General features: G+C 49.2%; 5 protein-coding genes across 5 annotated transcripts; 3 read left to right on the top strand and 2 right to left on the bottom strand.

Moving 5' to 3' along the window:
• Nucleotides 1-995: 995 nt before the first annotated feature.
• On the top strand, nucleotides 996-8,625 carry BDBG_01581 (kinesin family protein). The gene is made up of 5 exons (XM_002628627.2): nucleotides 996-2,080; nucleotides 2,209-2,532; nucleotides 2,610-2,782; nucleotides 2,859-7,016; nucleotides 7,109-8,625. Exons 1-5 carry the CDS (start codon nucleotides 1,921-1,923, stop codon nucleotides 7,649-7,651), a joined length of 5,358 nt encoding a protein of 1,785 aa, XP_002628673.1. The 5' UTR covers nucleotides 996-1,920; the 3' UTR covers nucleotides 7,652-8,625.
• A 42-nt stretch (nucleotides 8,626-8,667) lies between these two features.
• BDBG_01580 (alpha-1,3/alpha-1,6-mannosyltransferase) lies at nucleotides 8,668-11,282 on the top strand. The gene is made up of 2 exons (XM_002628626.2): nucleotides 8,668-9,697; nucleotides 9,790-11,282. Exons 1-2 carry the CDS (start codon nucleotides 8,800-8,802, stop codon nucleotides 10,410-10,412), a joined length of 1,521 nt encoding a protein of 506 aa, XP_002628672.1. The 5' UTR covers nucleotides 8,668-8,799; the 3' UTR covers nucleotides 10,413-11,282.
• A 39-nt stretch (nucleotides 11,283-11,321) lies between these two features.
• On the top strand, nucleotides 11,322-14,334 carry BDBG_01579 (uncharacterized protein). Its single transcript, XM_002628625.2, has 2 exons — nucleotides 11,322-13,398; nucleotides 13,541-14,334. The coding sequence occupies exons 1-2, from the start codon at nucleotides 11,614-11,616 to the stop codon at nucleotides 13,649-13,651; spliced, it is 1,896 nt and encodes a 631-aa protein (XP_002628671.1). The 5' UTR covers nucleotides 11,322-11,613; the 3' UTR covers nucleotides 13,652-14,334.
• BDBG_01578 (MFS monocarboxylic acid transporter) lies at nucleotides 13,874-17,304 on the bottom strand. Its single transcript, XM_002628624.2, has 3 exons — nucleotides 16,306-17,304; nucleotides 15,187-16,120; nucleotides 13,874-15,107 (listed from the first exon to the last, which is right to left on the bottom strand). The coding sequence occupies exons 1-3, from the start codon at nucleotides 16,593-16,595 to the stop codon at nucleotides 14,436-14,438; spliced, it is 1,896 nt and encodes a 631-aa protein (XP_002628670.1). The 5' UTR covers nucleotides 16,596-17,304; the 3' UTR covers nucleotides 13,874-14,435.
• A 125-nt stretch (nucleotides 17,305-17,429) lies between these two features.
• BDBG_01577 (inositol hexaphosphate kinase KCS1) lies at nucleotides 17,430-23,859 on the bottom strand. Its single transcript, XM_031720397.1, has 2 exons — nucleotides 20,141-23,859; nucleotides 17,430-19,992 (listed from the first exon to the last, which is right to left on the bottom strand). Exons 1-2 carry the CDS (start codon nucleotides 22,786-22,788, stop codon nucleotides 18,021-18,023), a joined length of 4,620 nt encoding a protein of 1,539 aa, XP_031576567.1. The 5' UTR covers nucleotides 22,789-23,859; the 3' UTR covers nucleotides 17,430-18,020.
• Between the last annotated feature and the right edge of the window lie 1,054 nt (nucleotides 23,860-24,913).

The raw sequence follows: 24,913 nt of genomic DNA, 5'->3' as shown, positions 1-24,913 counted from the left end.
CAATCTATGCAATCTGTACTCCGTAGTCTGTATATTGGCGGCGGGGCTAGCTTCGATATCATCTTGATATCCGGACAGAAGCTGAACTGTGAATGGAAAACATGGCATATATATAGTGAGATATAAGCATATATCTGAGGTGGTCATGATAAGAAGCTGTTTGTTGTAGGGCAGGCGAGCGTGAGGCAACACAGAGCACAAGGCTGACCGTTAAAAGAGTAATAAAAGAGCATAAAACCATCCTCTCTTGGTGACATCGCGAGACTCTGGGGAAAGCTATTTTCCTATTTGGTCTTGAGTGGCATGACAGCCAACCAACCACCATGATATGGTGCTATCTCGACATCAAATTTGCCACAATCCTATTATTTTATTCGACAGACAACAGTGCTTGCCAGGGGGGTTGATCTGGCGAAGCCCCTTTCCGCCAAGCGTTTCAGAACTAGATGCGAACTTCTTTTTTTCCCAATAATTGTGATAGAGACTCGCATGAAAATTGCTCATGGAAGTGCGCGGTTAATGAACTCACCACCATGCGTTTCATACCTTACATAGCCTTGGACAATAATATTAAATGATGTTCTGTACATAAGTCGGTGAACAGTGATTGCATCTTGCTGCGTATTCCTGCGTTGATAAGACATAAACGGATCTGGTATTTTTTACTTTGTTTGACATACAGAATACATATTTTGACTTTTGTTCCTGTACAGATGACAGATGTCTAGTTAACTCTGTACCTGATGTCCGGGGGGATGGAACAGGTACCGCACAGGTCACTTCTGGCTGTGTTTATGTGGGTCAGATACATGCCAGGTACAGAGAGGCAGGCGGCGTGGTCAGCAACGGCCCGCTAGAGAGATAAGCGGTAAGCGGTAAACCTTACAGCAACGGTGTATTTTACGGTGGAGACTGGGGCCGAGCCCCTTGTAAATCCGTACAGCACTTGTATAATACGTGGCTGTAAACACCAAAAACAACATCCACATCCACATCCACATCCACATCCACATCCACCACATCCAACATCATCCTCACCGGGCAAATCGATCGCTGTGCGCTTTCTGCTCGACTAGTTACCACCACTACCAACCACAGTGGCTCGTTCTTATTATTTGTCTTCATATTTTCACATCCTTACAATCCTCACATCCTTACAATCCTCACAACTCTCCATATTCCTCTCCTCTCCTCTCCATCCTCCTCCCGCCCTTCTCTCCGCCGCGACCCTCTGTGCGCGCGCGTCACCCCACCCCCCGGAGCCTGTGTCTAGGGCCTCTCATATGCCGCCGCCATTGACAACCCTGGCTTTGGCGTCAAATCCGACCACGTTCCCGCCAAAGGGGGAAAAAAATACTGCGCTAGTCGAACCCTTTTCTTTGCGTGAGAATAATAGGGGCTTACCAGTCGCCCGTCATCCTGTCTTCACTCCATCCTCCCTTTTTATTTTATATTTTTTTTTGTAATATCATCTCCATCCATTTAATTCCTTTAATCAATTCAATCCCACCCCCGGTATCTCGCTCTGTCAGGGACAGACTCACCACAAGAACGCAAAGATACACCGATATCGAATAACGAACCCTCGAATTGAAAATCCCCCCATTTAGATTTCAAACTTACGGCTAAGAAAACAAATAAATCAATAATACCTCCTCTGGCACGCCCCCTTCGAATTGGCTCCCATGATCACATTCTTCTTACTGGCCTGACGACTCTGGTAGTTAATTTTGGTGGACCAAGAACTTGGGGGGTGGCTTGTTGGCCTTGTTTTTCTTTTCCCTTCTCCGTTATTTTCCTTTCTTTTTCTTCCTTGCCGTCGAAGGAGAGAGCGCGAGAGAGAAAGTCAGAAAGAGAGACAGAGACAGAGAAAGACCGGCCCCATAACTATTCCGACGTCGATATAGCGGTTTCTCCACCATGGCCAATTCTCCTCCTGCCTCTCCTATTCCCACCGTTCAGCCGCGTCCCATGAGCGCAATGATTCGACCTCCACGAAGCAACAGTCGCATGAGTATGAGCAGCAAACAAGGCGGTAGCAGAGCGTCAGATGAGGATACAAAGACTGCCGTGAAAGTCGGTACGTATCTTTGTTTTATTTACTTATTTTCTTTATTTTCTTAATATATATATGCATATATGTATATATGTGTATAAAGTTAAATCGTTTCTCGAAATATTGTCTACTTACGAGAGGATACACAACAGCTGTTCGCGTTCGCCCGCCATTGAGGTCGACCGATCCTGGGTACGAATTAATTCCTCAGCGCTTTCAACGGTCAACAGTTCATGTCACGTCACCAACCAGCGTTGCCGTCGATGCTCCGCAAGGTCGCAAGCTGTTTGTATTCGATAGAGTGTTTGCGGAGACAGTTGATCAGGAAGGCATCTGGGAGTACCTGCAGGATAGCGTCAACTCCTTCATCCAGGGTTACAATGTTTCGATTCTTGCATATGGCCAGTCTGGTGCTGGAAAATCTTACACTATGGGCACATCTGGCCCAGCGGAGCAGAACGACCAGAGGGCTATGGGTATGTGAATGTTTCTTTTGTATATTTACGTATATATATCTTGACTCGATGTCTAATGCCTCTCAACTCTAATCTAGGAATTATTCCCCGTGCCGCCCAACTTCTCTTCGAAAAATTGACGGGAGCCACACACAATCGCACCGGCTCAACCGGCTTACGAACCCCAACACGATATTCCGTCAATTCATCATTGCCCAATTTAGGCAGGGGTTTGGAAAAAAGCTGGCAGATGAAAGCCACTTATGTAGAGGTAATTTTAAAAAGTCCTCATACTTGAATAATTTTGACACGAAAAGACCAACTCGTCTAACCCTGCTGGTATCTAGATTTATAATGAACAACTAAGGGACCTCCTGCTCCCTGAAAACACGCCCTTTGGAGAACGAGGTTCCGTTACGATCCGCGAAGACACAAAGGGACGTATCCTACTCACGGGCCTACACCAGGTCAATATCAACTCGTTCGAAGACCTCATCGGAGCTCTGAATTTTGGCTCCTCTATCCGACAAACAGATGCCACTGCGATCAACGCAAAATCCTCCCGCTCGCATGCCGTCTTCTCCTTGAACCTTGTCCAGCGCAAGGACCAGACGTCGAATATGTCGACCCGTGAGAAGCGATTGTCGATGCCTGTCGAAGCTCTTTCTGGCTCCGACATGTCAATTACCGTGGATAGCAAATTGCATTTTGTTGACCTTGCTGGTAGCGAACGTCTGAAGAATACTGGTGCATCTGGGGAACGGGCCAAGGAGGGCATATCAATTAACGCTGGTCTTGCTAGTTTAGGCAAGGTCATTTCACAACTTTCATCCAGACAGGCGGGCGCTCACGTCTCATATCGCGATTCCAAGCTCACTCGACTGCTTCAAGATTCCCTCGGTGGCAATGCAATTACTTATATGATTGCTTGCGTTACACCCGCTGAGTTCCACCTGAGTGAAACCCTCAACACCGTGCAGTACGCCCAACGGGCTAGAGCCATTCAAAGCAAACCTCGCATCCAGCAAGTGACGGATGAAAGCGATAAACAAGCCGTCATTGACCGACTAAAAGCAGAAGTGGCGTTTTTACGCCAGCAAATCAACAACTCCGAAGGTGGGGATAGGAGGAGCAACGTACCGCAAGAACGCGCAGAACGGCAAAATGAACGAGAAATCGAACTCCAGAACCACCTGTTGGATGTGCAAGAAAGTTATACCGCTCTCAGCCAACGACATGCCAAGCTCATCTCGGAACTGACCAAGGCTACTGATTTCAGCGGGGATACTGATGACCTACAAAGCCTGCTTGGTGATAGTGCGATGGAAAGGCTGAAGCGCTCCCATTCCTTCGCAGAGTCTGTCGAGCAGGTTGTATTGGAATATGAAAAAACGATTCAAAGCCTCGAATCATCTTTATCCAACACTCGCTCCTCGCTGTCTAACACTGAGAGTAGCCTTCTGGAAAAGGAGACCAAGTGTGCCTATATCGAGACCGTCAATGCGCAGCTACAGGCCCGTATTCAGAAAATGATGGATCGCGAAGCAAATACGGAACATTACCTACACGAGCTTGAGTCCAAGCTTGATGGCCACACCACTGGGGAAGAGAAGAACGCTGCTATTATCGCCGAGTTACGCAAAGAAATCGCTCGCGCGCGTGAAAACGAAGCCAGCTGCGAAGACTATATATCAACCCTGGAGGAACGGCTAGCGGAGGCTGATCAGGACATGGAGCTGATGCAGCGTGAGATGGATAGGTTAGAGCACGTTATTGATCGCCAGCGTAGCCTTGGTAAACTCGATACTCTATTGTACGAGCTCGACCATATCCAACAAAACAGCGCTAAGTCGGATGATGACAAGCGGGAAATTTACAATCCCGCACATTCCCACACCGCTCCTGTCGCAAGTAGGGAACCCCTGAAGCCCCGCAAGCGGGGTCTATCTCAATCTCTCGATGTACTGATGGAAGCTGTTGAAACTGCCATTCCCGAGTCCGATGATGATCTCGGGGAGACGCTTCCAGAGGCTGGTTCAGCTCCTTCTGAACAGGAAGAGGTGGAAGCCCGTGCTGATGACAATTCCGGCCTGGAAGCCCTGCAAAAGGCCTCTGGGGAAAAGAGTGATCGTAATCTCACCACAGACTACGATTACCCCCCTCAGAGCCCTGCTCAATCCCGGTTTGTTGCGGAGAAGCTGGAGGACGTGACGCAAGAACTGTTTGAACTTCGAATCCAGCACGAGACCACCACCAACGAGTACGATCTTCTTCACGCCAAATATGAAGAAGCCCTCCGCACTCTTGCCGAGCTTCAGGATGTGGTTGACGAAGCCCGCCACCCCCCTAATGTGGTGGCTGCTTCAACCCCGATGACAAGTTCTCGGCCGGTATCTTTTTTAGAAGATTCGAGAGTCCAGGAGCTCAGGGCGGGCGGACAGCCTTCATCCTCACGATTGCTCTCCTCGGAGCTATACTTGGCCGAGCAGTCGTCTATTTCACAGGAGCCTTCGGAGAGCGGACGCAAGGGCAATTCCGACCTACCAGATGCCTTCGAGAAGGATGAGCCTAATGGTAGTGACCTGGAAAATATGCACAAGCTGCTGCAAGAACACCAGTACGGCATGAGCTTGGTGACACAGAAGTATGCCCAGCTGCAATCAGAGCATGAAGAGACCCTGAATCTGGTCGAGGACCTGAAACAAGAGCTGCAGCGAACAAAGTCTTCCTCACCCTCTTCTCCGTCGCCCAAGGCCCAAGTCATCCGACGCATGACCAGCCAGAACATGACTACCGTCGACCGCGCACATCGATCTCTCGCTTCCCTGAGAAATATCGCTATCGAAGAATTCGAAGACAGACCCGATACGATGCAGAATTTCGAAGTTAGCCTTAACACTGCCATGCACGAGCTGCACAGCCGCATGGAGCGTATTCAAGCTCTTGAGGCTGAGAATAAAAATGTCAAAAAAGAGATGGAGACCAAGGCGACTATCATTTCTGGTCTGACGAGGGAACGGTCGAGTCTCTCCGGCTCGTCGCCGATGGATATCTCTATGGTCTCGCAGATGAGGGATCAGATCCTGCAGTATGAGAACCAGATCAAGGAGATGCAAGAAGCGCATGACACCCGTGAGAAGGAGCTGACCGCTGAAGTTCAGAGTTTGAATGAGCTGTTGGAGACACAGAGGGCTCTAGTGATTGAAAAGGATGAGAAGGCCAATGCTCAGGATCAGAAGATTGTGCAGCTGGACGAAGCAAATTTCGAACTCGAAGTCAAGCACCAGGGCGCCGTCGAGTCCTTAAAATCATCCGAGAACAAACTTCAGGCCACCCTTGTTGAATTGCAAGCTGCCTTGGCAGAGCGAGCTGAGTGGCAAAGCAAGCACCGTGCCGCTGCTGAATCACTCCAGTCCTCCAAACAGCAGCTGCAAACCACCATGGTCGAGCTAGAGGCTGCTCTCGCCAATATCGATGCCCTGCGAAGTGAGCGCAACGAAGTTGAGGGAGCCAGTGCGGAAGAAGTAGCTGTCGCTGCAAAAAGCCTTGAAAATGCGCGAGCTAAGCATCAGGAGCTTGTGGGTAGTCTTAAGCATAACATTGAAGAGCAGAAAAGCACCATATCTACTCACTTGTCTACCATTTCCGGTCTAGAATCGTCGCTTGAGGCCGCCAAGGAACAGATTTCTCAACAGGAAAACGATAGCCGTTATAGTAATGAGGAACTAGAGTCTTACCGTGCTCGCGCTACAGCCCTAGAGCAAGAGATAGAGTCCCACAAATCTGCCGTTGAGGCGCAGAAGGCGGAGCTTGCGTCCCTGCAGGAATTGCACAAGCAAGAACTAGAAGAGTTGGAGGTCAAGGTCAAGGCTGCTGCCGAGGCGCAATATGAATCACAAATGGCGGAGGAGAGCGCTCGCAACGAGCAGGCCATTAACGCCTTGCGAGCGGAAATATCCGCCTCCAAGAACGAATTGACGAAATTGTTGTCTGGTGTCACTGCAGCTTTGAATACTCCTGTTACCGCCAACAGTCTCCAGGAGCAGATTGACGACATTCTTTCTCAGAAACAGCAGTTCGCTGATAAGTACTCTGCACTGTTCGATACCAATGAAGAACTCGTGAAGGAACTAGATGCGAAGAATAGCAGCCATGCCAAGCTCGAGAGGCAATTCGCCGACCTAACAGAGAAGTCTAGTCGACATGAAGCCAAGATGACAGAACTTGCTCATCTAGTCGCTAGCCATGAGGACGCCCTCAAAGAGAAAGAGGATCTCATCAAGAAGAAGGATGCAATCATCAATGAGATCACCATTGAGAAGCAGAAGAGCGTCCGTCTCGTGGAGGAGCTGGAGGAGCAGATTACCAATACCTTCGACCAACATCATAACCGACTCTCCGTGATTCAGCAGGAGAGGCACCAGGCGCTTGATGAGGCGAACCTCAAGATTGGGAATTTGGAGAAAGAGATTGAGAGCTATCGAGCTCGTATTGAGCAATTGGAGGTGAGTTTTTTTTTTTTTTTTTTTTTTTTTTTTTTTTCTTTTCTTTTTTTTCCCACTGGTTTTCTAGCTCCGTGCTAATAGAGATGAAACAGGGACAAATGCGGAATGGTGATGTACCGACATCGATCGATCGCAGCAGCTCTATGACATCCAATCTCAGAAAGAGCGCCTCGGCAGCATCGCTGCCGTCGCCTCCACCCGCCATCCCCCTCCCTCCTCTTCCCAACATCGCCGCACAGACCGGAAGTATATCCCCACCCAGCTCACGACATACCAGTAAAGAGCTCGTCAACGCCCAACTTGTCGAGGACCAGGAAGCACGCATCCGCACGATCGAGAAACACCTACACGCTGAGAAACAACTAACAGCCACTCTCGAGGAAGCCCTGGGCGATCTCGAGGCGCAGAGCAACAAAGTGAAGACGGAAATGGAGGCGTGGAAGAAGAAGGCGTGGCAGTATGAGGACGAGCTAACGCAGCTGCGGTCTGAGCGGAATTCGACGAGACTGTCGATCCAGGCTGTGGAGGAGGAGCGGAATGCGCGGCGGGAGGCGGAGGCTGCGCGGGCGCATTTGGAGGAGAAGATGAATGCTATTAGTAAGAAGAAGAAGAAGAGTACGCTCAATTGTTTTTAGGCAGGATGTGTCTCCCCTTTTTGTGTGTTTGGTTGTTTTTCGTGTTTTCTTTCCGCCTTTGGTTTCCTTTTCATTTCCCTTGGATATATACTATTTCCATGCGCGTGCTTGTGTTTTTGTGTTTTCTGTTAAAAACTAAATTGACGATATGCTCCTTATTATTCCCCCTAACACCCCCCAACGCCCCTCATACCCATACCTAATATTCTAACTACTAGGTTTCTTTTCCGTTTCTTTTCTTCTTCTTTCTTTTTTTTTTCGTCCTTTCTTTATTCCCTTATTTCCCTTCTTGACGATGTCATTTATGACCCAGATATATTCTTTTTTCTTCTCTCGTTCTCGTTCGCTCCCCTTCCAACGCTCTTCTTTCATTATTGAGCTGTTGAATGTTGATTATATATCCCCTCCCCGTACATGTTGCTGCCTTTTTGCTTTTGTTTTCCTCTTTGTATTCTTTATCCATTTCCTTTTGGTATTTTTTTATGTTTTTGTTATACTATCCCTAACCCTTTTTCTTCACCCTTTTTACCTTCCTCCCTTCCTACTTCTTGATATCACTCCACCCCACTCGAAACCTAAAGATGGGATAGATACATTATTTACCATCAACTTTTTGCCTGATGCATTCTTCATTCGAACTTCAGACTTGTTCTTTCACTCTTCCACCAGCAAGCATGCCACTCATATAATTAATTGAGTGGGTACTCTGCTGTCATCCTTGTTTAAAAACTCAATTTTCTTATCATACCCCCGGCTTCTAACCTGTACACATCGGCTTTTCCTATTTCTATTATGTGCCTGTGTAGTTTACTTCTCTTCGCTTCTGTTAGTTAACCTATTATGCACGTCTTATATAACATTCTATTTCCCTATAGTTAATTTGATTTGTTGATACCTCCTTAAAATTTATTTTGTAGTCTGCAGACACTAAAATCACATGACAAAAAAATAAGGTGCTATGACCACCAGATCAACATCATCATCGACTCGGTTTGTTTAGTTTATCAAAATAATAGCTGTCCTCTATCCTCCAGGACTCCAATTCCAATATCACATATCATTCCCTCAAATAACCCACAAAAATAAAAACTGACCTATCTCAAAATTAGCCAATCCCAATTGCAATCCAACCAAACCAACCGAAGCAAATGTCAAACCCCTCCGCACCCCCCCCCCAAAAGCGCCGAACAGTAACCCTCCTCCACCCAGACCTAGGCATCGGCGGCGCTGAGCGCCTTGTCCTAGACGTCGCCCTATCTCTCCAGGCGCGCGGGCACAGGGTGAAAATCTACACGTCGCACCGGGACCCGAACCACTGCTTCGAAGAGGCTCGCGACGGCACGCTGGACGTGGCTGTGCGTGGGAACACGATGTTTCCGGACCAGATTGCGGGGCGGTTTCGGGTGTTGTTTGCTGTGTTGAGGCAGATGCATTTGGTGGCGGGATTGTTGGCGGCGTCTAAGGGGGAGGAGGGGGGAAAGGGTGGAGGGGATGGGGAAACTGAGGAAGGGGAGGAGGAGGTATATATCGTTGACCAGGTGCCGGCGTGTGTACCTATTCTAAAAACATTTGGGCCGTTCTTGTCGTCGTTGTCGTCGTCATCGCGGAATAATGCAAAGTCCAAAACGAGACGCAAACAGCGCATCCTCTTCTACTGCCATTTCCCAGATCAATTGCTCGCGAAGCGCAACGAGGGTGGGGCTATACGGCAGCTGGTTAAAGCGTGCTACCGATACCCCTTCGATTGGTTCGAAGGGTGGGCGATCGGCGCAGCGGATAAGGTTGTTGCTAATTCGAAATTTACGTGCGGCGTTGTCAGGCAAGTTTTCGGGGATGGGCTTGGGGATGTGAGGGTTGTTTATCCGTGTGTTGATACTGGGGCTAAGAATGTAGGGAAACTGGTTGAGGGGGGAAAGCTTTGGGGTGGGAAAAAGATTCTACTGAGTATTAATCGGTTTGAGAGGAAGAAGGATGTTGGGCTTGCGATTCGGGCATATCATGGGCTTGGGGAGGAGGGGAGGCAGGGGACGCGGTTGATCATTGCTGGTAAGTTACTTTTTAAGAGTTTATTCATTGATAATCTCGAATGAAGTTGCTAATTTCTTTATTTTGTTTTATTTTGATTTTTTTACATATAGGTGGATACGATAACCGCGTGCACGAAAACGTCCAATATCATACAGATCTCGACGATCTGGCTACAGGCCTAGGCCTACGAACCGCCACGTCGAAAACAGTTATATCTGCACTTTCTATACCCGATTCAATAGAGGTCCTCTTCCTGCTCTCAGTGCCGTCCGCATTTAAGCAAACCCTTCTTTCAGCAGCCACTCTTCTCGTCTACACCCCATCATATGAGCATTTCGGCATAGTGCCGGTCGAGGCGATGCACGCAGGCCTCCCAGTTCTAGCCGTAAACAACGGGGGCCCATTAGAAACAATCGTGGAGGGGAAAACCGGCTGGCTGAGAGCTGCGAACGCCATTGAAGAGTGGACAGCGGTCATGCACAAAGCATTGTGGGAAATGAATGCGCAAGAAGCTGCGGTGATGCGAGCAAATGCCAAAGAAAGAGTGGAAAAGGAGTTCTCACTGCAGGCCATGGGAGACCGACTGGAAGCAGAAATTCAAGATATGTTTGATAACGAGCCTCGTCCGTTCCATGGATTGTGGCACGCATTATTATTCGGGGCTGCGATGCTTGGGTTGACGATTGCGGTGCTCATAGCAGCGTTCATAAGGCTGCGAATGAAACGAGGGTGAACTTGCGCTGAAAACGCCAACTCTCCATCTAGCTGACCAAGGGCAAGTGGGGTCGTGGAAGTTATTTATACGCTCCGTAACGCCCTCAACCTCCAGTCAAAAGGCGACGTCTATTATAAGAGGCGCATTCTACGGCATCTACATAGGCACCTTCAACGCTGCATTGTACGATCGCGTTGTTGTGAGGTTTCCAACTTCGTACGTTCCGAAGTCTATTGCAGTCGCATCTTGTGCGATTTTTCCTGGCGTTTCCACGCATGCTTTAACGTGCGCGTTTAACGTGCGCGTGTCTATATTGCAGATAACGAGCAACAAACAGTGGAAGTGGTGTTGATGTAAGCCTTATGTGTCTAAGATAGATGGCAGAAGGATCATCTTGGACCCTGCTCCCTTTATCTGTTATTTGCTGGCATGTATAATAACGGAGCATGCCAGGTGCTCCTAGCCAATGTATTGGATCCAGCAGAGGTTTCTAGGTTGGTTGTTCGAAAACCCCTGGCGGCCCCGACGAGCGGTACTATACCAATTTCCTAGTTCAGAACCGCTTCACGAGAATGTATTTCCATCTAGCGCCAACGCTCTAGGGCTTTGCTTTTCAACGGTGTATCTTATTTATTGTGAATGGTGAAGTTGAATGTGAATGAGTAATGATTGGCTGAAGTTGCGCTACAAGGGAACCGCACCAATCCCATCCTGCGGCGTCAGGAATTTTATAGTTATGGCTGACACCTCACAGTAGTATAACACGTCTCGGCTTGTAATTATTTTGAGGCATAGAATGTAAAAGCAGAGTATATCAATCCTACCTCCATGTGAATCAGAGTGTGTTTCCTTTTTGGGAAAAATAGTCACATGACGACGCGTTCTTAAATATTTATCGCGATTTCAACTTCCCAACCTTTGCAACATCCAACACACAACCACTGGTTTGTCCGGGTTCAAGTCCAGGGCACGAAGAAACGCACACAAAGAAGGGTGCTGCGATTACCGGGGGGCGTGGATTTTGTTTCTCTTCGTTCCCTTCCACTCACTAATAGCCTTCGTTTTGGATATACAGGTTCTGCTGCTTCCAGTTGCCCGCATTTTAGGTTATGACCTTGGGCGTCTCTTTCGATGGCGAACGCGCGAAATTCATCTAAATTAGTATAATTTCAACGGCGCAACTGACCGCAGTTTGAGGGTTGCGGACTAGGACTCTATAATGCCGGAAGTCATCAGCCTGTTATCGTCGTCGTCACCTTTGAGGGCGCGTTCAAGTCCAGCTCCAAACGTCTCATCGAAGCTGCCAGATCGCCCAGCGCGCATAACCATCCTCTCTGATGATTCGAATTTCGACTGGGAAGATTCAAACCCTTCCAAGAAGCGCAGATTGAGCCACCAGCGCTATCTGAGCCCACCTAGGCAACTGAGCCCTCCTCCGAAGACAAACCCTTTACTGCTGTTTTCTGACTTGGATGGGAGTATAACAACCTCGCCCATACCTCGCTTTAATAATAATTATCATTCGACGACAAAGAATAGTACATGGAATGGCGACATATCAGACCCTATAGAATTTACATCATCTACCGTTGATCCGACAACTGCGCACATTCGAGACAATAATACAAGAATAACACCTGCTGTCATAACAATAGACGACAGTATCATAGAATCCGATGAGCTATCTTCCCCTGGAGGTCCACTGAATGTCCCACCACCAGCCAGCTTGAAAGCCAATTTGTCTGATAGAACAGCGAGCCTACTCGCGCGGATCCAAAATCGCTCCTCAGTCGAACCCACCAAATCCAAGCAGAGGGGTGCTAGCACATCTGCCGCCAAATCGATATCCTCCAGTTCTAGAACCCGGGTGCCAGACCCAAGCCAGAGGATAGATTTAGATGATGACTCCCTTCCGTCGGTGCTTCCAACGTCGAGACCAAGAAGAGCGCCAAAGGCGTCTACCGCTGATAGGGAAATGCGGGAAGCAGAAAAACAAGCTACAAAGGAACGCCGTGAAAAGGAGAAAGAAGAAGAGAGAAAACGAAAGCAAAAATTAAAGGAGCAAAAGGCTAGAGAGAAACAACTAGCTGCTGACCTTGCGGAAGCCAACAAGCGGAAATTTGATAAGAAAATTTCCACGCCAGAAATGATTATAGACATGTCCTCTACCTTTGAGGAGTCCAGTGTCGGCAACCAAGTAACGGAGTATATGCGACATCTTGGAGTGGAAAAGAATTTCATTTCTACTCGCATGCCAAATATCGTTACATGGAGAAGGAAAGTCACTACTCAGTACAATGACAAGGAAGCGCACTGGGAACCCTGTCCCCCAACCATTAAAACGGAAGACCACGTTCTATGTCTGCTATTAGCACAGGAATTTGTCGACATGTCAATAGCCACCGCAAATGGCGATAATACCCTCGATTCCCATGTCCTCATGATGAAACGCACTTATCCCGGGTGCAAACCAATCTATCTCATCGAGGGCTTATCCGTATGGATGAGAAAGAACAACAATTCGAGGAACCGAGCCTACCAGGCATCAGTTCTTCGAGAATTGGGAAGCAGTTCCCAACCTCAGCAACAGCAACAGCTACCTAAACGCCAAAAGAAGCCCAAACAGACGGTACCCCCACCTCCACCTGTCGATGACGACGCCATCGAAGACGCTTTGCTCCAGCTCCAAGTGCAACATGGATGTCTGATTCACCACACCACAGCACCAAGTGAATCCGCAGAGTGGATCAAGAATTTCACTGAACATGTATCCACGATACCTTATCGGCAGGAGCTCATAAACTTACATGACGCGTCGTTCTGTATGGATGTTGGCCAGGTAAAGTCGGGTGAAGATAATAGAGATACGTATGTCAAAATGTTACAGGAGGTTCAGCGCGTAACAGCCCCGATATCGTATGGGATAACATCTCAATATCCCACTGTGGCGGAACTAGTGAGACAATTGAAGGAGCAGGGGCCACTTCTCCTGGAGGACGTAAAGGTATATATCATGCACCCCTGTCATTTCCGTATTTCCCATTTCTTCCACCGCGAAGCATTTATTTCCTTCCTTCGAGGCCTCAATCCATACATTCCATGACCCCAATGCCAGGCAGCCAAACTGATGAACTAAACCGATGTAGAAATGTGCAAATAGAAATGGTGCCTTCACAGATGCTCGCGTCGGCCCTGCTATAAGCAAGCGTTTACATAAAGTGTTTACCGGCTTGAACCCAGCGTCGACCGATATCTAAGTCCGTTCCGAATTTTATCTACCACGGATCCCTCTCGTACTGTTACTACTTCTACATCTACATCCGACTTCGGGCTGCGGAAGTAGTAGAGAATTTATGAGGAAATGTGGTTGGCGCATCATCGGACGTTTTCTTTCCCTTTCATGTAACTCATGCTCCGTTTTGTTTTTTTTTTTTTTTTTTTTTTTGGACTGGAATTATTTCGAGTCGCAGTAGTAGGGTTGGAACAACTATATATATACCCTTTTTGTATTCTACTCATTTCTTGGGGAAATGGTATCTTCTTTCTTTCTCAAACGCCTATGACATATCTCAATATGAAAGGTTAGATGCATTGCTTTAGCATCGATAACAGCGAACCTGGTTCTGACGGGTTTAAGTACTGGATACCTCTAGCTATATATACCAAGTGTACTCCGTAGAGTACGTTTTATCCCGATTCAAACGCAGCGTGCACAGGTGTGTAAGCATCGTGAGATTGACACTTGTGACTAGACAGGTAACATGCAGAGATACCAAAGTAATTAATTGCCTATTCCTGAAAATGTTAAGCCATCTATCAATCTCATCTACAGAGAGCAGAGCAGAGCACAATGACCTGAATTCCTCTAGCCAGCCACCAAGCCAAATCTATCTATTATCCACCAACCAAAATAAGTAAAAAATATCTAACCCCTCTATACAACAAAATGGGGAGATGCTACAGAGGAAAAGAGAAATATCCAAGAGCACGGTCATAGCTACTCCCTACTTACTCTTACTTCCAAACCCTGCCCACTCCCAATCAAACCACAACCCCCCTCCGCCTCCACCCCCTCCACGCAACCGTCCACAACCCAATCGCCACCCAAACACTAGCAGTGCACCCGAGCGCCCAGAACCCATAACAACGCCAGCCAGCACACTGCTGAAACCCATCGCTATTCCCCGCCCTCCTTGCCGCCTCATATCCCGCAGAATAAATCGCGCCCCAAGCCGCCGCCCCCGCCGCCGGAAACATAGCAACAACGCCCCAATTAGTGCCGAAGTTCTCCACGCCCCATACGACGGAGATGATGATGGGGACAAGCGCGAAGGAGGCGCCGTAGCCGAGGCCGACGAGGGCGGTGGTTAGGTGGAGGGTTTGCGGGGTAGAGAAGGAGAGAGGCGTGGCGAGGCAGAGGAAGCCGAGCGAGAGGAGGAGGGCGGAGGGGAGGAGGAAGGTTAGGCGGGAGAAGTTTCGGCGGGCGAAGGGGTTTGGGACGTGTTGATCATTGAAGCTAATGGAGCGTGAGCTAGGTTGGAGGTGGGGTCGTGCGGGGGATGGAGCGAAGATGTCGGATAAGTAGCCGGCTAGGAGTCGGGCGAGGGTGGAGGTTAGGGCGATGGATGTGACGTGGGTAGCTGCCCCGCCAGCGGGAGGTGAGAGGTGGGGAGGGAATGAGGGAGGGGTGAGGGTTGGGATTATGGTGCCGACCTTTTCATTTTGGGGAAGTTAGTGAGATGATGCAGAGGGAAAAGCAAGGATGTAAAATAGGATGCTGGCCAAAACATACATTATTTATATATGCCTCTCCAGGGCCAGTGATCAGAAGGAACCCCACCGCAAGCCACCACATCGTTCTATCTTTCAAGAACAACCTCGTCTCCTGGTTAAGGAGCCAGTTCTTCTTCCTCCGCTCCTCCTTCTGGTGATCCTGCCATTCCTCCCGCGAAAGAGTGAGGGATTGAGAATCATCCTCGAGTGGCGTATCAACCCCAGTCTCAGCCGTAGTGCCGTCCATAGTCCCATACGACATTGACGATGAAGATATTGCAGCCCGAACCTCCTCCCTCGAGCGGAAAAAGTCACTTTCACCAATTATCCCGCTCCTCTCTAACTCCTCTACCGCCTCATCGATCATCTCTTCCTCACCCACGATGCGCAACGCAAAGGTCCCGCCAACCCCGACGACACTCAACAATATCCCCAGGAAAAGGAAGTATCTGAAAACATCAACATCCCCTTTCTGTCCGTCCGGCCCACGCTCATACAGCAAACGACTCCCCACCTGACTCTGCCACATACCGCTAAGTCCAAAAGCTGCAATGGGCAGGGCAAGCATAATGCCTTTACGTTTCCCACGCCCGAAGTTCTTCGCACACGTCGTGACGGCAGCGAGATACATGCAGCATGTGCCAGCACCCACGCCAACGAATGACATAAGCATAACCGCGAACGGCCAGCCCGTGCCGCCAGCGTCAACAGGTGGTCCGGATTTGTACGTGAATGCCGCGAAGAGGTAACCAGGGCCGAAAAGACAAGCGGAGATGAATGATATAGGGCCGGGGCTGTATCTATCGCAGAGATAGCCGAAAAATGCCACAGGGAGGTACATGGAAACTGCCGCGGCGGCTGCCACAGCGTTGATGCGGAACTGGGAGTAATGGAGGCGGGTTTGGAGGAGGGGTGCGTAGAGGGAGAATGCGGTTATGCTTCCGGCGCAGAGGCTTCATCGTATACCGCCAAAGGAACAGCCAATTAATTAGAATTTGATGTATAGAAGCAAATAACCTATGAATATATCCCAACGACAACAAAAACCACCCCAAGTCCCGTAATTGCAATTGAAAAATCCAGGGGAAAACAGGGTTTGGAGAGAAGTAGAAAAAAAGAAAAGGAATATCCAACGTACGCACTCCCAACACCCCATATAAAGCTCAGGATCCTAACCACCTGCCGATTCAACGCCTTCCTATCCCGCTCTATATTGTCAGAGCCAGCTTCATCGTCGTCGTCACCGGGATGGCCATTGCTGCTGCGACCATAGCCACACTGCCCACTTCTATTTGTCCCATGGCCGACATTACAAGCATCATCACCGTCATCTTCGTCCTCAGTGTCGCGAAGGAGCAAGGGTCGACTGATGTCGAAATCTCGCTTATCGACGATTCTAGCATGCCGGGAATCATTGGAGGGTGGCATGTTATAGGATGGGGAAAGAAACCCGGATCTTCGCGAGGTTATAACTGAAGAGAGCGTATGCGATGTCCTTCGTCCCCGTCGATACGCCTAGGTTACGTTTACGCTCACTTCGTTGTATGGATTGTATTTTTCTGGGAAATCAACAATCCCCCCAAACAAAGCACCACGGATGACGTCCAGTCTGACCTTCAACGCAGAACGACACCCAAGATCATTGGGCGTAAGATATAGATATTGTTCTTGTCCAGTGGTAGCGTTGGCCAAACACACAAGACAATATTGTGATCCGAATCTAGATTAAATATGCACCGGCAACATCCCTCGCTTTGGCCTTTATGTACTGTACTATTTAGCAACTGCACTGCGGGAGGCTCATTCCTCTCTCTTCGAGGGTTTTCAAGGATCCATATAATAGTATAATTATATCAGGAGAGTCACAGCATGCATAGCTGCAAAGCTACCCAATAATAAATTAGACAAGTAGCTCCATCTTTCAATTCGGGATAGATAAGATAGACAGAAATGTAGGCTGGAGCTGTGGTTTTAAACGTGCCTGTCTGTAGCAGGGTATGGGTAACGCGGTAGCTTGCAAGGATGCTCAAATCCTCTCTCAACAGAGTCGTCGTTGTTGTCTCTCAGTCTCTGCTATCCCGTCTTATCCTGTCCGCTCCTATCCCGTCGACGGTGGTGGTCTGATGTTGAGGTTGTTTGATGGTGGAATGTTGCAGCCGACGTCAGAAGAGCGCGACCCATTCTACGCTTTCCCTATTTGGGTTCGGCCATGGTTATTCCGAACTCCGAGCCAGATCGATATCGCACGCTGCGTTATGTCTTGTCGGGTATATATACGGACTACATGTACTACACAACAATGCTATAGTGTAATTTCCGTGTCATTTCATTTCATTTCATCAATTCTAGGAGCTATTAATGTTATTGTTGACGTTACGCTTTCTTTTCGAATTTCCGAATTTCCGAAAAAAATTTAATAAAAATAAAAACTCCGTCCCAGTAACCCAATCCGAATCCCAGGTCCCAAATCCTGTTTCCAGTTTCCGTGTCCCATGCGGTCCATTTCCCATGTCCCATCAGCCCATAATAAATAAATAAAAACCGGGAGAATGGGGAAAAAAGGTGGGAAAAGATAAGAAAAGTATGAATAAGAAGCGGCAGAAGGTAGGTTTTAAAAAAAACAGGAAGAACAAAAACGGCAAAGGGAAGAAAAAGCCCCGTAAGAAAACAACGGTCATGAAGGATAAGAAAACAGAGAAATCGGAGCAAACCCCGTCATACTAACAAAGAGAAGTAAAAAAAAAAATGTTGCCAACGAGGAATACCCACAACGAAATAAAACCCACGATCCAGGGCGAACGTGGACGAAGAAGGGAAAGGGCGGGGAGAAGCGAGACACTCAACAACCAAAACCTAAACACTAACCTCCCCGGGATCACTATCCATAACACCCTCCTCCCAAAACCCACCATCATACCCATCACCACCATTCTCCCTTCCAACCCCCATCCCAGCCCCACCACGCCGCGAAAACGCCATTCCCTCCCCTTCCCCCCTCTCCACATAGTCCTCATCATTAATCTCCCTTAGGATACGTTGGAAATACATGCGGAGCGACCGCAGGCCGCGCAGGTATCCGCGGTCAATGTCATGCGGGTTACGGGGTGGACAGGGCGCATTGGGCGGTATGCCATCTTCGCCTGTGATGCAGTTGGCGAAATCGACGATTTTCACGCGGAGGCCGAAACTGTTCTGTCCGTCCTTGTCATCTACTAGGGATGTTCCTTTCTTCTTATTTTGTTGTTTTGTTGCAGAGTCACGATCAACTGTCGTCGTCGTGGCGTCAGGCTTCTCTTGTTCCACAGGTTTTTCTCCATCGTAGAGGATCAAGAGACTACTGGCGTAAAGCCTGTAACCGGGGAGTCGCCGCACCATACTCTCTAGTCGAGCAAGTTTATCAAGGATAATAGGAATCTTCTTGGTGACGCTCGAGTAACTAACCCCATCATACAAGAATCTTGTGAGAGCGTCCTGGAACTGTCGTCCAGCCTTGAGGTCACGGCCGAAATACTTATCCTCGAACAGATACTCTTCCTTCTTGATATTCCAGACTTGCATCCCACAAAGCCGTACTCCTAACTGCTGCGATGTAGTAGTTTGGCACTTGCGCCTCTGAGATTTCTTCTTTTTCTCATCGGCCTCGATTCCATACTGGCGGGTACCCATTTTTAGATCGAGTACACACGGCCTATTCATTCCAGCAGTAAGGTCTTCAAGAAGTAGGAAGAACTTAACCCGTTCATCCCGCGTCGTCTGTGCTTCTTTGGGGTTGACAGGGAGACGCACAGGGCCCCCAGCCGAAGTCTCCAGAGTGACAGGATATTTCTTGTTCTGGAGTGGAGTCGCTAACTCTAACGTTGTCTCGCTTTCATGAGCACCAGAAGGAGCATCGTCGAAAACAAGGGCAGGGTTCGTGACGGGTTGCGAGGAAGCAGGGCGGGTTAGCGCTTCCGGCTCCATTCTGAAGATTTCATCTTCCTTATCCCCACCATATCCATCGTCATCAAAATAAACCAGGTCTCCAGCTTTACCATTGCTCATGCTTCGTTGTCTTTCAAGTCCGCTACCAGAGTGACGGCGCCTCGTTCGTGAGGTGGTGGGCGCCAAGACTTTGGGACGATAGGGTGCTTCTTCGGTATAGATTTTCTCCAGCGCATGGGTATCCCCATTCACAACTGTGGAGACAGACGACAATAAATTGGTCTCCTTCTTGTCTTCGTCCCGATTCATTCGAAGAGGGGGCATCGATCCTTCGCGCACAGTGCGAACAGAACTGTCGCTCTGTGAAGACTGACGAGCCATGGAAGCATTTTTTCGTCTTCGCGAGGTCTCAGCCCGCAACCTGGATAGGGAATTATGTCCACGAGCGTGGCGCCGATGATGGTGGATTGGCGGCGGCGCAAAAACTTCCCGGAGAACCTGTTCCTGTAGTTTTGTATTCACAGTTGTCGCGCCCCAGCTGGCTCCATGCCTCTTTAGAGGAGGCGCACCGGTGGTCGATGCTGATGCCGACTTAGCCGCAGTTTTTCCAGTCCCAGAAGTATCTCTACTATCTGGGGACTCGGTAGAAGTAAACAGATCTAACGGAATTATATGTCGGTTATTCTCCAGAATCACCTTCGGAATGACCCCTGTAACTTGCGATTGGCTAAAAATCCGCGGACTTTCTACGTCTTTGGTCTCTTTCGAAACCTGCGGGGTTTTCTCAGCATCGTTTTGTGTGGAGGTGGAGGGGCCAGTTCCGCTTTCAACGGCGGTCTCATCGGGTTTATTCTTTGGTCGCTTTGGGCCTTTGGAGAACGTTACGTTCAGAACGCCAATATATCTGCATGGTAGGGGAATAACGCGTCATTAGCATTCTTGTTAATCATTACACACGGCCCACGAGTGAAAGATTTGGTGTTTTCCGGGATGGATCTCCAAGGAGAGAGGCTAGGGACGGGAAAAAAAGAAAAAAAATGAATGAATCGAACCTTGCCAGAAACATCAACATTTCGGGATGTCTACGCTCAATTCTCTCATAAAACTCATTCTCCCGATTATTCAATTGCTTACAGACAGCTCGTCTGGAAAATCTAAATACTGTAGTATGGCCCCCGACTTGATGTCGATACGGCTTTAGCTCCACAGCTCCAAGAGGCGCGGTAGGCGCGTGCGCATGTTTACGCCTAGAGCGTGCAGAGTGGTGATTGTAGTGCGTTGCAGCACTAGCTGGAATAGCGCCTGCATCGTCCGTTAAACTAGACTCTTCCTCACGTGCAGAAAGCCCACTTTCATCCGCTGAGGCAAATTCAGACTCAGACGTTGATTCAGGGCCCAACTCTGAAATCGTGGTCAGCGGACGGTCGTTCTTCTCGCCGACTCGATCCTCAGAAGTCTTCGGCATGTCTCCATGGAGGAGCTGAGCGTCGCCATCCGAACGCAAAGATATGTCCACATGCTTGGAGGGTTCGTTTAGTGTCCCCTCATCATTCATCTCTAGGGATAAACGCTTGAGCTCCTCTTCCGGAGGTTCCTCTTCCTCTGGGGTGTTGAGCTGCTCAACCTCGACCTCGACATCATCTGATTCTTGGCGTTGATGTGGGAAGTAGAGAGCGGACGAAATCCGTTCTTCGTCCTCGTAACTGTCTGAGCCTGCCCGTGTGAGACGCTGTGTAGTGTCAGACCCTGCAGAATTGCTGTCGAAGGTGGAATCTGACCCAAAACCTAGAGCTGATCCACGATCCAAGATCGGGGTGGGCAGGGTGCCTGTTGACGGAGAAACGAAGCCACGGTAGCTCTTGATTTCATCCAGGAGGTCAACAGGAACCTTCCTCCACCTATCCGTGCGGGGTTTTTCTTCGGTAGTATCAATATGAAGCGGATTTCTAGTAGTGTGTTTTGTAGGAGTAGTGCTGGTAGAATCAAGTACATCACTTCTTCCATCCTCATCATGAGAATTCTCATCGTCCTCTCGTTGCAACTGGTGGGGCTCTGACACGTCGGGGGGGAGGAGTATAACCTGAGAGCGCAACGACGAGGAAGTACCTTCAGCTCTTCCCCGTTCACCAGAATAGTGACCCTCGCCGCCTCCCCGTTGACGCTCCTGATCCCTTTCCGCAAGACGCTCATCGCGCTTTTTGCGCTCTGGAGATTTTGTATTCTCTTTGAACAGGCCCAGATAATGGCTTGATTTGCGACTCCGTACGTGAGAGGCTGGTTCAGCATTGGCCAAGTCAGCTTCGATCGAAGTCTCTTGCCGTGAGCGGTGGCTCTTGCTGGAGCTGCGTGTGGCTGGACGATCTCGACGGGAATCAGAGGAGTCGCCCCGGGCCCGGGCCCGGGCCCCAGACTGATCAGGTTGCTGGATGGAGTTCGTCAAAGACGACTGGCCCCTGCTCTTATTTTCTTTGGCCGATGGTTTAGTAGCCATCGAAGTCGACATGTTAGAATTCGTCGCAGCCGTAGCTGGGGTGACTAGGGAAGGAGTAGCTTTAGCTTCAGCGATGTGTGAATCAGGGACGGACGGAGTAAGGGTTTCAATAGAGTCCCAGGTTCTTGCTCTGGAAAGCCGTATGTATGGTGGCGGGAGTTCTGCAGATGGGGGATTAGGGGTACGTGAAGGAGGTTGGAAGAAAACATCAATTCCGTGAGGGCGATCTGAGGCAATAGCCCCAGCACCAGTACCAGCAGCACCACTGCCTCCAACGACAGCGCAGGCTCGCTGCGGATGCTGAGTGGAAATCATCGAAGAGAGAGGCGGGGGGGGGAGTCGAGGATGCGAGGGAGGCAAGGGAGGAGAGCGGGAGCGAAACGAAGAGGCTGAGGAAGAAATCGACTTGAAGCTGTCCTTCCGCACGGGGTCAGTGGACAGAGAAGGAGCATTGGCATCTTGCCGACGGTCAGGAAGCCGCGAAGGGCTCTTATTATTATTATTATTAGGATTATTTCCGCTGATGTCGCCATCGTCGTCGTTGTTGCTGCTGTTATTATTGATATTAATATTCTGCGCGGGAAGTCTTCTGCTTTCCGCAGTCGTCTGCAAAAGCGGTTGCTCTTCTTCTCCTTCTCCTTCTCCTGTCTGATGGCCCCCTGTAGCAGATTGTAGCAATTGCTGGCGGAGAGTGTAAAAACCACTTCCCGTGTCCCTTTTGGCCGGAGTATTATTCACATCGTTGTCTGAGGGCAGATAATGCGTGGCAAAGATACTCTCCCTCTCGGACAACTGAGGGCTCCGGGGTCGAAAGGCAGAGGAGGAGGAGGAGGAGGAGGAGGAGGAGGAGGTAGTAGAGGTGATAGGGGAGGTTACAGAAGGGGCATGAGGACGGGAAGAAGAGGAGAAGGAGGAGGAGGGAGCCGTGTTTGTCCGCTTCAGAGGGAATGAGGGGTTGGGGGGTCTTAACCGGCCCGCAGGCGTAGGGGGTGTAGTGGCAGCATTAGTGCGGAGAGGTGTTGATGCAGCAGGGCCAGCAACGTGGGTAGGCTGTTGGCTGAGCGAGCAGCGACCAGGGGATTTGGCTTTGGCTACGGCTTCAGAGGTTGGCGGCGATTGCAGACAGCTTGAATCAGGAGGAGCATTGGGCGCAGGTGTCACAAGGGTTGTGGGCGAGGGATCAACGGGAGCGGAAGAAGGTGTTGACATGGGGAAAACATTGGTCACGCCAGTGGGATTATCGGGGGAGAACTGGGATTAGGGAGGCGAAGAGGGAAAAGGATGAAGAATCAATTAGGAAGAAGAAGAAGAAGAAGGTAAAAGCAAGTAGGAGGAATAGCAGGTGAAGATAGGGTTGAGGAGTTGTGTATATGTATGTGTGTGTGTGTGTGTGTGAGACAGAGAGAGAGAGAGGAGGATGGCTGATTTGGGAAGAAATGAAGCTGTGAGTTTCGCAGACTTGACCGGGACTGGGACGAGACGAGCGGGTGATGGCGGTGGCTGGTGACAGAACTCAAAAATAACTATATAGACATGGGAAAAAATTCAACAAGATTTAGAGACGAGAGGGGAAGATGGTCAGGTACGACAGGAATATTATATATAACTATATAATAGCTATTTTAATTCGATATTTCCCTTCATTCTCTATCTGTACCATGGTAGTTGATAAGGAAGCATGCTGGTGAAATTCAACAGCAATCTACTGTTTTACTAACAACCCAAGAGAGAAAAACCACAAAACCCCCCCAAAAAGCTTGTACGACGGCTGCTGCTCCAGCTACAGCCAATCGTCCGCCACCAAAATCAGCCTGCATCAGCCAGCATCAGCCTGCATCAGCCTGCTAGCTTCCTGTCCATCGCAGATATGCTGGGGAGCTTCCTTCACCTGAGCCACAAGGAAAGTAGTACAGTACGGGGAGAACTGCTGTAACTACTGTAACTACATATGTTCGTATGTCCAGGTTACTGCTAACCACCCACTGCTACCCGGGTATGGGGTACAATGAACAGAGAACATTAGCATAAAACAGCTTGTTCCTTAGACAGATACGGAGTACGTGTATATGAAGAATATGATTCCGGTTGGTTGAGGCTCTGATGCAAGGTCACTCTCCACACTATTTCCCGCGCAAGATACATCGTTTCATCCAGGCCCCAGGCACACACCGCCGGGGCTAGACCATTTCCCCCAGCCACGCTTTTTTTAATCTTTCTTCTCACAACATAACAACAACTAACTACTCCGTACATATCAACTATCAGAAAAATACCACTCCAGCACCAACCCCGCAACGGCTCCAGACACTTATTGTCACGCAATCAATTGATTATACTTAGGTACACACACAGGAGCAGCGACCGGTAACAACCCCAACATGGATGGATACAAGGGAAGAGATTCCCTCCCCGCCCCGCCCCGCCCAATCAAGCCCCGCCCTGCTCCCACGAGCTCGCCAGCTCCACATATATACGCTACTTGGTGGATGGACAAAGAACCAGCCAAGATCTGATATCTGATTTCTCTCCGTCTCTCCTTCTTTCCTAGCAGTCAGGCTCACGTACAGCACTTCAGTCAGTCTACGTTTAACGCTCTGTTAGTTACTGTGAGATATTTTAACTCCTAGACTCTTCTACAGCTCCAACCAGAGCGTACGTGCTAGGTAACTCTCACCATACCATGTGTGGGAACGGGAGGAGCCAAGTCGCCCCCATCTCACACCTCTACCCGGGCTGCGAGCATCGTGGAGCCACAGATTAGCTGTCTGTCTGAGAGCAGCCAGCGCTCTTTCAACTCTTGGGGATACTTTCCAGCAGGGCAATAACCAATATGACCTCGTCAGGGACGTCCCGGGGGGGGGAAGGCAACTTCATTACCCGAGTAGCTGGCGAGATACCCCCTATCCCGAAGGTGTCTCGCCATTAATCAATCCCTCGCACGTTGTCTTGGTTACAGCTAGGCCTGCGTAGGCAAACGGGTTCATTGATAATGGAAACAACCTGTTAGAGATGCGACTGGGGGTTCCGACAGAGTCATCATCACGCCTTTGGCCCGAAAACTTGCCGGGCGAGGGTGACTACGTAGTTAAATATGCAATTATGATGGTTTCAATGGTACAGTAGTTATTGTTTGATAAGAGATAAATTGGGCCGGATAGGATAGATAGATGTCTCTATTTCCCCATCTCCGCATCGGGGTGATGGGATGGATGGGGGCTCTCCAATTCAATAAAATGTCTACTTGTGATAACTCTCTTTTCCACATAGGATGAAATAATAATAAACAGGTGAAAAAAAGAAAAAAGAAAAGAAAGAAAAGAAAAATTGTGTGGGA

Source organism: Blastomyces gilchristii (assembly GCF_000003855.2).
Source record: "Blastomyces gilchristii SLH14081 genomic scaffold supercont1.2, whole genome shotgun sequence".
NCBI classification, from domain to species: Eukaryota; Fungi; Ascomycota; class Eurotiomycetes; order Onygenales; family Ajellomycetaceae; genus Blastomyces; species Blastomyces gilchristii.
Note: the sequence above shows the minus strand (reverse complement) of the source record. Positions and strands in the feature narration are given on the sequence as shown.